We start from the raw sequence: 14,056 nt of genomic DNA, 5'->3' as shown, positions 1-14,056 counted from the left end.
GAGAAATATAATCGTGATGCGTGTATGGTGATGCGCTCGTCCAATAGTACGACAGGCTCGTTTCTCAGATTTGCCTTGGCGGATGGATGGAAAGAGAAATGTGTCTTTCTGAGAAGTAATCTCCTTGGCATGTGAGACAGATGAGTGGGAGGGTAGTGGGCTCCCGAGTGGCGCAGCGGTCTAAGGCACTGCAACTCAGTGCTAGAGGCGTCACTACAGACCCTGGTTAGATTCCAGGCTGTTTCACAACCAGGCGTGATTGGGAGTCCCATAGGATGGCGCACAATTGGCTCAGCGTCGTCCGGGTTAGGCCGTCATTGTAAATAAGAATTTGTTCTTAACTGACTTGCCAAGTTAAATAAAATAAATAAATGGGGGCTGATGGGGAATGAAGATGGTTGACCCTGTGTGTTTGGGTTAATGTTTTCTTGTGTGCCCTGTCAGGATGGTCAGAAGCACGCTGTAGGTCATCCCCACCTCCAAACATGAGGCTTGCCAACAAGGAAATTGAATTTAAAGCCAATTTGAAGAGGTGGACTGAAACTCTCAGACAAATAACTGTAGACACTCTTTGTAAGGGGTTTTACAGTGCAGGGTCCTAAATTGTGTAGTTGATTGTTTTTCAAAAATAATACAATGGTTTGGTTTGCTTTTGTGCGTGACTTGTAATATCTAAGTGGTGCTCTCTACTTGAATCTGCGTGCCTCCACCCACTCCCTCAATCCCCATAGTTAACTTTACATGCATTGTGGACATAGTGGCAGCCTTGGCCAGTCTACTGAACCTTGTAGTGTCAGCTTATTAGATGGTGATTAATGACTCACACAGCAGCCAAAGGACACACTGTGCGGGTCCAAGCTATTGATAGGACATTTGCTCCAGCAGTACAATACAGCACTACTTATTAATAAAGCGTCAGACCACTATAGATGGTTTTGACTTGGGATAACTTTCATTCACATGTTGGTGTGTGTGTGTGCAGTGCATGCGTCAGTATGCCACTCCATTTTCATACAGTATCACATGGCTGAGCTGACTGGCATGCAGAGACTACTGTGTGGGCGCACCCACTTCGCCTGCTATTTTCAGCTCCCTAACCTAGCGTGTCGTGTCTGTGTGCAACTGACAGCAGAGTAGACAGCACAGTAAAACTTTTAAAGGGTTATACAAATAGGCAGTTCATTTCTGTGTATGTCAGACATGGTGCCAGGATAAAGTGACGAAGGCGGCAGTTAAAATCGGTGAGGTGCCACAATTTCTGGGGGTTCTTGCTTTGGAATTATGTTGAATTGTTCTTATATCACGATATACCACAATAAACATAAAGTTCAAATGCAGAGACTCCGAGACCATTGATTGAGTGCTTTTAAAGTGACAGGTTGGTGCGAAATCTATAGCCTATCTCCGCTGCGCTGTATCAGCACAATGGACAGCGCCCTACCCACTAAAGCAAGGCCATTTGGTAATGAATATAGGCTACAAGATACAGTAGATAGGGTCATTCACCTATTACAAACAGCCTACTGTATGTGACTGCAGCCGTACACACAGCTGTCTGGCCAAAATAATGCAAACTAAATGCTGAAAGTAGTAGCCTAATTATTTATGAATACCAACAAAAATACTGAATAGCAGTTTGGCTTAGAATACCGAAACAACTGCAAATGAATGAAGGAATGAATGAATGAATGGGAACAGAACATAAGATAAAGGCATGACACAATCTATAATTAAGCTAGTTACATTAACAGTAAACAAACACAGTAAAGAAAAGGTGAATGGAGATCCAGATAACCAAAACAGCCTACAGCCTATTACTGTGAGATGCAGACATGCACAGCTGTCTTGCCAAACAAATATGCTTATAGGCCCGCTTCAGACATGGCGCTCAAGAGTACAGTTGTGGACAAAAGTTTTGAGAATGACACAAATATAAATTTTCACAAAGTCTGCTGCCTCAGTTTGTAGGATGGCAATTTGCATATACTCCAGAATGTTATGAAGAGTGATCAGATGAATTGCAATTAATTGCAAAGTCCCTCTTGGCCATGCAAATGAACTGAATCCCCCCCCAAAAAAATTCCACTGCATTTCAGCCCTGCCACAAAAGGACCAGCTGACATCATGTCAGTGATTCTCTCATTAACACAGGTGTGAGTGTTGACAAGGACAAGGCTGGAGATCACTCTGTTATGCTGCTTGAGTTTGAATAACAGACTGGAAGCTTCAAAAGGAGGGTGGTGCTTGGAATCATTGTTCTTCCTCTGTCAACCATGGTTACCTGCAAGGTAACACGTGCCGTCATCATTGCTTTGCACAAAAAGGGCTTCACAGGCAAGGATATTGCTGCCAGTAAGATTGCACCTAAATCAACCATTTATCGGATCATCAAGAACTTCAAGGAGAGTGGTTCAATTGTTGTGAAGAAGGCTTCAGGGCGCCCAAGAAAGTCCAGCAAGCATCAGCACCGTCTACTAAAGTTGATTCAGCTGCGGGAGCAGGGCACCACCAGTACAGAGCTTGCTCAGGAATGGCAGCAGGCAGGTGTGAGTGCATCTGCACGCACAGTGAGGCGAAGACTTTTGGAGGATGGCCTGGTGTCAAGAAGGGCAGCAAAGAAGCCACTTCTCTCCAGGAAAAACATCAGGGACAGACTGATATTCTGCAAAAGGTACATGGATTGGACTGCTGAGGACTGGGGTAAAGTCATTTTCTCTGATGAATCCCCTTTCTGGTTGTTTGGGGCATCCGGAAAAAAGCTTGTCCAGTGAAGACAAGGTGAGCACTACCATCAGTCCTGTGTCATGCCAACAGTAAAGCCTCCTGAGACCATTCATGTGTGGGCTTGCTTCTCAGCCAAGGGAGTGGGCTCACTCACAATTTTGCCTAAGAACACAGCCATGAATAAAGAATGGTACCAAAAAATCCTCCGTGAGCAACTTCTCCCAACCATCCAGGAACAGTTTGGTGATGAACAATGCCCTTTCCAGCATGATGGAGCACCTTGCCATAAGGCAAAAGTGATAACTAAGTGGCTCGGGGAACAAAACATTGAAATTTTGGGTCCATGGCCAGGAAACCCCCCAGACCTTAATCCCATTGAGAACTTGTGGTCAATCCACAAGAGGCGGGTAGACAAACAAAAACTCACAAATTCTGACAAACTCCAAGCATTGATTATGCAAGAATGGGCTGCCATCAGTCAGGATGTGGCCCAGAAGTTAATTGTCAGCATGCCAGGGCGGATTGCAGAGGTCTTGAAAAAGAAGGGTCAACTCTGCAAATATTGACTCTTTGCATCTTTCTTCATGTAATTGTCAATAAAAGCCGTTGACACTTATGAAATGTTTGTAATTATACTTCAGTATTCCATAGTAACATCTGACAAAAATATCTAAAGACACTGAAGCAGCAAACTTTGTGGAAATTAATATTTGTCACTCTCAAAACTTTTGGCCACAACTGTACAGCGACATGTTGTGATATGGCACAATACACTTTTGTGGATCAAATTGGACCCACGTAATCAATTAAGTAATGCCAGCCTACCATAAACACTTTTCCAATACGTACAGTTTCATTTACAACCATGAAAACCATAATAGAATGTAGTTCTATGATGAAACACGCCGACATGTAGCTACACCCATGGGCGTCATTTGGGTTCTTGCATTGGAATTATATTGAATTCTGCAGTAATTGAGTATTGCAGACACTCTTTCTATGAACCAGTTGCTATTAAATTAACGTTTTTTGGACAGAAATCCTGTGGCTAGGGTAGGATTCTAGGCTAGCCTGGGCTGTATCCTCTGTTCCAAGATCGTCAGGAACTGTTGGAGGTGGAGGGGTTGTGGAGGCACTATCCTGGCGGCGCTTGTGGAAGGGTGGGTAGACTCTGCATGCGGAGCTATTTGGAGCTCAGAAGCATCATCTCTGCTGGGCTTGGTGGCGGCCTCGGTGGTTTAATGCTGCTGCTCATCGCTCTCCTTCTCCTTTTGGCTTTGTTTGGAAACTTTGGCGAAGCCCATTTCTGATATCCATCGTGGCAGTGGCAGATTATCTGGTTTGAGCTAGCTAAATAAGCTAAGCCTAATGACACTAATGCTTTTTACAGCTAGTTAAGAAGCTAAACTCTGTAGTGGTGGGGCATGAGGCAGAATTGAGTGAAGCTGCTTCAACGGTAAACTTGGCCCCACCCTTATAAATCAGGCGGAGGCGCATCACGTTAGTCACATTGCCTACCCCAGAGATGAGAAGCGTTTTTTCACGCTTTTTATGGAAACCCAAAGGAGTCATACCTAACCACCCCAGTGGCTTTCCACACCCCCATACACACACTGCGGCGTGCTCTGTCCATTGTGCTGATACAGATTTGGCGCCAACAAGACACTCAGTCATTTGAACTTTTTTGCTATTTTTATATAGAGACATGAAACTAAAACTGAGGTGACACAAGTTTCAACTGAGGGGGCTTAGCCCCCTTTTGCCCCCTCGTGGAACCGGGCCGCTGTGTGTGTGTGCACAGGTGTGTGATTGTGTTTTTCCCCAATGTTATGTACACACCACCAAAAATGTGATATATTGTGTAATGACAAGGACAGTGTGCTGAGTTTTGCGGTGGATCATAGCTCTAAACAACAGTACTAATATCCACTGGAGTTTTGTTGACTACTTGTAGCAATTAACTTTTTCATAAACCCCAGTTTTCATTGTGGGGTTCTGATTGTGGCTGCCGCTGCCCCCAATACAGTACCGCCGAGGAAGTTAATGTGTGGCTGTTAAGTACGCTGCAATCAATCAGTGGACGTTTGTCTGTGCCTGTTCAATTACAGAATAATAATGTAAATCAGTGTGCGCTGGGGAAAGACTGAATGAAGCATTATACAACAAAGGCAGACTTGATGAGGCCACTCCAGTCATGGAGTAATAAGGGATCATTTCAGCAGGACAATAATCCATAGGGCACATCTCCTGCCTTTCTACTCCACTTCTCATTTTGCTCTGCAACAAACCACAAGTCTTCTTGCACTGTATATCTCTCTACCCAGGTACTGTCTCTGTTAGAGATTTGCATAATGGAGAAACATCAGCACACACATAACTGAGGAACATAATTTTTTTTTTCCCTCCATCGGCTAATAAGTGTGCATTTAGAGAGAAAGAAACTCTCCTGCTAATCACCTGTAAAAAAAGAAAAACACAGAGAGAGAGTCCAGCCTGCTGCCTCTATGCAGTGTGAGGCATCGGCAGCTTCACTTCACCATGGCAACAGGCTTCCCATCCAACAGCTGCCTGTATCCAGGAGGGCAGAAAGCATCGCCCCAACCCAGCTCTTATCTTAGGCCAGGATATCAGTGATCCAGACCTCACAGATAGACCATCCTCAGAGAAACCCACAAAACCCCAAGGTCCTCCATTCTAACCCCCAAGAATTCCCTCTATTTACCTTATGTCAAGAGGTGGGGAACTTACAGTCAAGAGTCGTGAGTTGTGTCAAAAATGCACCCATATATCAGATACCTTGCCTTCATATTACAGAGATGCTGCCCAAGAGGTTGTGCTTGATAGGCTAGTTTGTTCTCTCATAGTACAATATGTTTTAAGGGCTTGGACTGGAACATTGTCTCCATATAGAAGACAGATTCAATAAATAGCTTACAGTGATGCTCTGTGCATGACTCTTTGTGTATGAAGTTTTGTGTAGCACTATGGATGCTATGGAGTACTATCATCAAACACAGACTTGTCTTTTAATGCATTGGCTTTATTCAATTAATGTAGAAGTGATAACTCTTCCCCACATTAATTTACCATAACTAAGAGAGCTATCTGATGAGAATCAGCAAATCCAAATGAACTTTCCCAAGCCCAGCTAGACTTATATCATCCCTTATAAACCAGTCCTATCAAAGCCTCTCTTTTTCCAGCTTTCAGCGGGACTGGTTTATAAGGGATGATATAAGTCTAGCTGGGCTTGGGAAAGTTCATTTGGATTTGCTGATTCTCATCAGATAGCTCTCTTAGTTATGGTAAATTAATGTGGGGAAGTTATCTCTTCTACATTAATTGAATAAAGCCAACGCATTAAAAGACAAGTCTGTGTAGCAAACAGATGTTGTTGTTGAAATTATGAGAGCTGAAGAACACAATAGTTTCCGTTAAATAGCAGAACACTGCAAGTCATTGAACCAATAAAAAATACACAACAGGAACTTTCCCTCATTAGCTAATTTAAAAGAAGAGAGTAAGGGCACAATGAAATGATCTACCATATTTTCATTTGAAACTTTTATTTTCACATAAACACTTATAAACTACATATAAAATACATTTGTAAACATACAGAGAAGCTTTGGTGTGTGCAGTGAATATTCTACATTATGTAGTGTGTGTGTTCTGCATTCTGTGTTCCTATGCCATGTAACAAATATGTACAAGGAAGCATATCATGTATCCCTCAACCACACACCAATTACTTGCAATTACTTCCATATTCCCAGCCAGTGACGCACATTGGTTTGTAGCTAGCCATTGTCATTCATGCCAGCCCCAGCCCTTGGGAGCTGACTTCTGACCCATACGCCAGGCCAGGAATAAACTCTTATCTTCCTTAGGCTTTCAGTCTAACACCCCACTTCACCACCCCTCAACACACACATCTGTCCTTACACTCATGCTTAGTGAACCAGGGTCTTCACTCCTCTCTCTCTCTTATTGATTCAGTGTCTGATTGGGTGGTGGCTCTGCTGGAGTGTGTTGTTTTTGGCCTGTTGAGCCGACTCACCCTCTACTCTGTCCACAGTGGCTGACATCTCCTCCTGCCTCTCTACTCTCTCTACGGAGCCTTTGGACCAGCATCGCTGAGTCTCAGCCCTTAACCGCCTGTCTCACCACCGTGCTCTAGGGATAGCCATGTCAGGTCTCCCTAATACTATGTGGAAGCAGGTGTTATCTTTTTTTAGTCTGTTCACTCACCATGCACCCATCTGTCTGTGTGTATATTACAGTGGAACTCTATAAACTACATCACAAACAGGAATTTGTCTCCCAGTCAAGTCAAGTTAAACAGAGATGTGGTTCTCTTAACCGCTGTGTTGCGTTAAATCTATACAGACTAGGCTACAACTAAAGCCCCTTGTGGACCTTTGTACACCTTGGGGCAGGTTTGCCAAAAGGAGGCCAATGACCATCATCTCCATTCTAGATAATGTTTGATTTTACTGAAACAAACTGTCAATCGATTTATAACACTTCAACTATATTTCTGATCATGCCCTGTTTGGACAACAGGACTCATCATATTGATGAGTGTTTGATAATGACAACAGGACTCATCATAGTGTTTGATAATGACATCCCACTTTGCAGGAATCCTCATAATTGTCGGGGAAATGTACCTATTTATCAGAAAAATGCAGCATGTGTTGTTATACTGTGTACTCAACAGGTACTTTTAACATCTCACAGCAGCCCACACAACATGTGCAACAAGGTCAGTCTATCTAAAACACTTTACATATCCTCGCAACAAGGTCAGTCCATCTAAAACACTTTACATATCCTCACACCTGGATAATGCATTAGATATGTGAGTTTGACACCACAGAAGTCATGTGGATTGATTTGAGTGTTTTATAATGACAGATATTTTACCCTTCACTCCTTCACTTTGCAGGAGACCCCACATTGGCGTAGAGAAAATTGATAGGAAATGTGTCACATCAAAGTGTTTTTTTATACAGAACAGTTGGATTGGAATTCATACAGCGTGAGTGTGTTTGTATGCAGAGGGAGAAGAGTTGTGTATGATTGGTTTGACAGTCCTCTCTGGTGGGATGACTCTGCCCCCTTGTGGTACACTGAGAAGGAACTAGAAATGCAATTTGAATGACCATGAGTCCTCATTCTTTAACTGTCAATGTCATGAGTACCATCAGTGGTCTGGTGCATTTAATTGAGAACTGGTACAGAAAACAACAGGGGTGACTATATTTGCTATGGTATAATACAACTTGTATTTTAGAATCCAGAACACACAGTAACATGTCCTTCTAGCCATGTTTTGACATTGCATTGATTATTATATAATCAGTCTAATCAGTTCTGACTGGAAAACACAGCAACAAGATATGGCAGACTTAATAAGCAAGATCAGTCAATTCAACAATACAATTTATAACAGCTTTATTACTCATCTAACAGCAATACTATTTCCGTCAGTAAACACTTTCACCACCAGGAAGCAGTATTCTACTACTGTAATAAGCAATGCAATTTAAGCAAGTGTATAACGTTGAAGACAAACAATGAACAAGATGAGAACGGATGAATACTTCTTACACTATTCTCAAATCCCAATGTACAATGATTTTCAGTTTTAAAATTCAATTGTATTTATTGTAATTTCTTTGATATTTTGCTTCCCAGTATAAAAAGTGAAAACATATATTCTCTTTGGCCATGGCAGTCCAGGTTTTCTTTCTCTTCACTCAGTAAGAGAAAGGCCCTGATCCATCCTGTGTAGATGTGCCCTGACCAGGAAAGCCCTTTGCCCTACTGTAGTTCCAAGTCCCATGTTCAGTAAAAAACCTCCTGACCTTCCCATGACTAGTCCTATGTTATGATTATGAGTCCAACCAGGATGAAGACCAACAGCAGTCTGCTCCTAGTCCTTGTCCCTGAAGAGATCCCTCTGGAGTAGTGCAGCTGTTTGTGAGAGCTGTAGGTTCTACTACTAGGTATCCACAAGGAGCAGTTGTAAGGCTCAGTCCCAGCCTGGGTAGGCAGGGTACTCCTTATATCAAACAGCCCCTCTTCATCCAGCTGGCTCTTTGTGCTGGCCGACTCTGTTATATTCTCAGAGCCCAGGAACCAGTGTACTGTGCCTTCTGGGTAAACTCCAAATAACTGGCACTCAACCTGAGACTCATTCTGGAACACTTTGTGCTCAGATGTCCTTAGGCACTCTGCAATGTTGAGGGAAAAATAGGATGAGTATTGAGTAGTTCTCAATTAACATTCACATAGCTGGAGTGCGTCTAACAATTTCATTGCCATATTTGTGTAATATTTGGTCTGACTTGCCTACATGTGTCATTGTTGCAATTGCTCTCATCCTACAACAGCATCATCATTAGTTGTATAGGAGCATTATTCCCATACAGTATACAGACCTTGCATTGTCACAGTGGTGTTGGCAGCTGTGATCGTTAGGTTGGAGCGCAGTTTGCAGGTGTAGTTACCCTGACTGGACGGCATCACCCGAGTCAGATTGAGTGTGAGGGTGCTGTTTGTGTTGTCACACCGGAAGCCAGGAAAGGAGAATACACCAGTGGCATTGACCACACACAGCTGTTTCATTTTCCTTACCCAGGAAAAGAGAATGATCTTGAGTGGGCTTGATGACATGATGTCACACTGCAGGGACACATTCTGATCACACTGAGCCTTTACCTCAGTACTGGTTCTCAGCTCCACTTTACATGTGAATGGATGGATAAAGAGGAAACTGTTATATCGCCAGGTATAGGAAGCTTTCCATGCTTACACACACTGTATTTACACTGACCAAAAATAAATCAAATGCAACACTTGAAAGGATTTTGCTGAGTTACAGTTCATATAAGGAAATCAGTCAATTTAAATAAATGTATTATGCCCTAATCTATGGATTTCACATGACTGGCAATACAGATATGTATCTGTCGGTCACAGATAACTAAAAAAAAAAAAAATCAGTATCTGGTGTGACCACCATTTGGCTCATGCAGCCCAACATATCTCTTTCGCATAAAGTTAATCAAGCTGTTGTTTGTGGCCTGTGGAATGATGTCCCACTCCTCTTCAATGGCTGTGCGAAGTTGCTGGATATTGGCGGGAACACGCTGTTGTACACGTTCATCCAGAGCAGTGGTCACCAACCTTTTCTGAGTCAAGATCACTTTGGCAGTCAAAAAGCAAGCGGAGATCTGCTGCTCAGATTATTATTTTTTACATTAACCTCACACAAACAGTTGTAGGAATGAGGTTTGGGCAGTAGGCCTAACACATTATCACAGCATATTGGCTATATGATTGGCCTGCCAATATTGTTAATTAGACCATATTATATTTCGAACTCGAGCTTTGATAACAAAATAGATCAGTTGGTTTAGCACTTGTGAGGCACTGTGGAGCATGAATTTAAATAATTTGTTTTTTAATTTTACTGGACTGATGGTACCGAGGGCTATCGATACTTGGCTACTCATTCATTGCAGCTGCAGCCCGAGCGGAAGTACGGAGAAGCACGTTTTGTAATAGTGTTGAATAAAAACAGTGACAGTGCTGAATATAAACTTAAACATGAACTCACTCATAAAATCAGCAGCTCTTTGCTGTATTCGTTGACAGTCTCTCTGTGGTCATGGTTTTAAAAGTTATAAAATCTTACGTACGCTAGTAGCCTATTAAACTTAGCTGTGGCCAGGGTTATGGAAGCTCTGTAGCCACGGGTGATTTGAGCTATCCGATTGGGCAGCGCAGTAGGTGCACTCGATTTAGTCACAGATTTGCCGGTCCTGCGGGAAGGCAGAGTTTGTCTCATGGAAACACTTTGCTTACCCGGTGCGCTCAACACGATTTTAAAAAAGGAGCGCAAGCCTTTATCGTTCGTTGGCTTTTCTACAGAAATATTTGGTGATCGACTAGGAATGACTTGAAGATCGACCAGTTGGCGACCACTGATCCAGAGCATCCCAAACATGCTCAATGGGTGACATGTCTGGTAAGTATGCAGGCCATGGAAGAACTGGGACATTTTCAGCTTCCAGGAATTGTGTACAGATCCTTGTGACATGGGGCTGTGCATTATCATGCTTAAACATGAGGTGATAGCTGCGGATGAATGGCACGACAATGGGCCTCAGCATCTCGTCACAGTATCTCTGGGGATTCAAATTGCCATTGATTAAATACAATTGTGTTCATTGTCAGTAGCTTATGCCTGCCCATACCATAACCCCACCGCCACCATGAGGCACTCTGTTCACAACGTTGGCATCAGCAAACTGCTAGCCCAAACGACCACATTCACGCTGTCTGCTGTCTGCCCGATCAGCAGTTGAAACCAGGATTAATCCGTGGAGAGCCCACTTCTCCAGCGTGCCGGTGGTCATCGAAGGTGAGCATTTGCACACTGAAGTTGGTTACGACGCCGAACTGCAGTCAGTCAAGACCTTGGTGAGGACGACAAGCACGCAGATGAGCTTCCCTGACATGGTTTCTGACAGTTTGTGCAGAAATTCTTTGGTTGTTCAAACCCACAGTTTCAGCATCTGTCCGCGTGGCTGGTCTCAGACGATCCCACAGGTGAAGAAGCCAGATGTGGAGGTCCTGGTCTGGCGTGTTTACACATGATCTGTGGTTGCGAGGCCAGTTGGACGTACTGCCAAGTTCTCTAAAACGACATTGCACTCGATTTGGTAGAGAAATTAACATTCAATTATCTGGGAACAGCTATGGTGGACATTCCTGGAGTCAGCATGCCAATTGCACGCTCCCTCAAAACTTGAGACATCTGTGGCATTGTGGTGTGGGACAAAACTGCACATTTTAGAGTGGCATTTTATTGTCCCCAGCACAAGGTGCACCTGTGTAATGATCATGCTGTTTAATCAGCTTCTTGATATGACACACCTGTCAGGTGGATGGATTATCTTGGCAAAGGAGAAATGCTCACTAACAGGGATGTAAACTAATTTGTGCACAGATTTTGAGAGAAATAAGCTTTTTGTGCGTATGGAACATTTCTGGGATCTTTGATTTTGGCTCATGAAACATGGGATCAACACACATGTTGTGTTTATATTTTTGTTAAGTGCATATTGTGGCCATAGCCAGTTCAGCTAGGAAAGAAGGAGTTGTGAGAACTTGAAGAAAGTTTGTTTCTGTAGAAAGCAGATCATCTTTACTCAGGTCTTCTCAAGGTAATACTACAGATTCTATCTTTCACTTTATCAAGGTCCTAGCCAGACAGCATGGATCTTTTGAACCAAAAATGTTTTGTACTTTATAGTACTTTTGTAGCAGAATCTTACCCAAAATTATTTGAAATATGGCTGTACTTTCTGTATTTGCTGGATGTGACACATCCTTACTAAAAGACAAAAGCAAGCAGCTTTTTTTTTGCCTGGTAAAAAACAGCCAAAATATGTTTTTGTGCACTGTCTCACAATGTTAAAAATCACTTACTTTCACTGTTGACAACTGAAGAGAGCCAGATGGCTAAGACCCAGACAAAAATGACCTCTGTTTTTCTCTGTTGTTTCATCTGCATTTCAATTGACATTAGTTACTTTAGACGGCACAGTTCACAGCTCAAACACATGGCTATAAAGAGAGAGGATCCAATCCAAACCACAGTGTTGCTTTCTGATATGTAGTATAGCAGTACTACTCACCATCTTGTTAAAGCTCTTAAAATCACAGTCTTCTCTGTTTATGACTTCCTGCCTCTCTTTTCCTGTGAGTGGTTTACTCATACAGATTTAAAGCACTTGAACTAACCTCAAGCTGTGTTTAGGTCTTGCACATTTCTGAGCCAGAGAGTGTCTCACATCTCAATTGTACGATAACATGGATCATTCCTCTGGGTTTGTTTTCATGCTTAATGTCATGTAGTGTCAGGTTTGCACTAGAACATGTGCAGACTGGCCTCTTTGCTCTGGGTTGAGTGAGGAACTATGCTGATGGTTCGGGCAAATGCAAGCAGCTTCAGATTACTTTTCAGTTTCACTTTCGTCAGTCATCTGGAAAGGCCTCTAGTTATTTTTTATAAACTCCATGTTTGATTTATTCCCTTATATGGAAATGATGTTCTATTTCTTGTTTATTTCAGTTAACAGGGACAATAATTAGTAACTGCATTCCCCCCTTCTTATCAAACTAATCATGACATAAAGGGCATCTTATTGTAAAATGTTGCCCTTGAATTCCATACATTTCATACATTCGACACCTGAAACCCCACCTCTTTAAGGAATACCTAGGATAGGTTAAAGTAATCCTTCTAACCCCCCCCTCCCCCTTAAAAGAGTTAGATGCACTATTGTAAAGTGGTTGTTCCACTGGATATCATAAGGTGAATGCACCAATTTGTAAGTCGCTCTGGATAAGAGCGTCTGCTAAATGACTTAAATGTAAATGTAAATTTCATACTTTTGTGTGTTTTATAACCTTGCTTCTATTATCTTCCATCTCTTGTATATTTCTTGAGACTTTCCTTTCGTCCAAGAATAACATCTGGAGTGATACTAGAACACCCACGTACCCAATCCTCAAACTTGCCTTTTATTTCCCCGTAAACATTTTCCTCAAATTCCCCTAGTATCCTCATATGGAATTATAGGATACTGAGTTTGGACCAGACAAAAACAATGTTAGTTGAAGTCTTGAAGGTCAAAGTTGCTTAACTCTCACTTATCCATCATTTCTTCTTGTCTCTGGCTTTTCTGTCACTATGCAATACACCCCCTCTCAGAGAAAAATAGACTCTATAGCATCTGTCCACCCACTTGTATTGAAAATAGATTGAAATGTACTTCCTCTGACACATCTTGACAAACTAAGGGTATTTTAATTGTACTTGACTCACTGAAAGACATGCTGTTGTCAGAGGGAAGAGCGATTGAGTAACAATCTATTCCTACAGTTGAATTACATACTGTATCCCTCTCAGATTGAGAGTTTTACTGCTTCTGAAATCTCAAGTTTACCTTCACATTGAATTCTTTCATAGCTATTATTCACCTATCACACTTCCTTTTGTTTCATGAACCTCAACAATAAAAAATCTAAAAGAAAACCCAACCACTTTTATTGCCATGTTTATTTGATTTTTAAGCACTTTGCTGTTTAATAACACAGATATAATCAAATGTCTCCTGGGTCTTGCCAGAGAATGCATCAACCTCCAACAGTCATATAGGCTTTCAGCTGTAATTATAGACTATGTCAAATCCTCGCAGCATTACAATTGGACTGCTGGTGTATGAAAGGCAGAAAGTCAACTTCCACT

General features: G+C 42.3%; 2 protein-coding genes across 2 annotated transcripts in view; one reads left to right on the top strand and one right to left on the bottom strand.

Moving 5' to 3' along the window:
• The window catches only part of LOC139575899 (alpha-1,6-mannosylglycoprotein 6-beta-N-acetylglucosaminyltransferase B-like), a 127,383-nt gene that overhangs the window by 18,318 nt on the left and 95,009 nt on the right, over positions 1-14,056 (top strand). The window lies entirely within an intron of this gene.
• LOC139575895 (uncharacterized) lies at positions 8,168-12,610 on the bottom strand. The gene is made up of 4 exons (XM_071401321.1): positions 12,441-12,610; positions 12,232-12,310; positions 9,174-9,476; positions 8,168-8,966 (listed from the first exon to the last, which is right to left on the bottom strand). Exons 1-4 carry the CDS (start codon positions 12,519-12,521, stop codon positions 8,614-8,616), a joined length of 816 nt encoding a protein of 271 aa, XP_071257422.1. The 5' UTR covers positions 12,522-12,610; the 3' UTR covers positions 8,168-8,613.

Source organism: Salvelinus alpinus, chromosome 1 (assembly GCF_045679555.1).
Source record: "Salvelinus alpinus chromosome 1, SLU_Salpinus.1, whole genome shotgun sequence".
In the NCBI taxonomy this organism is placed as follows: Eukaryota; Metazoa; Chordata; class Actinopteri; order Salmoniformes; family Salmonidae; genus Salvelinus; species Salvelinus alpinus.
Note: the sequence above shows the minus strand (reverse complement) of the source record. Positions and strands in the feature narration are given on the sequence as shown.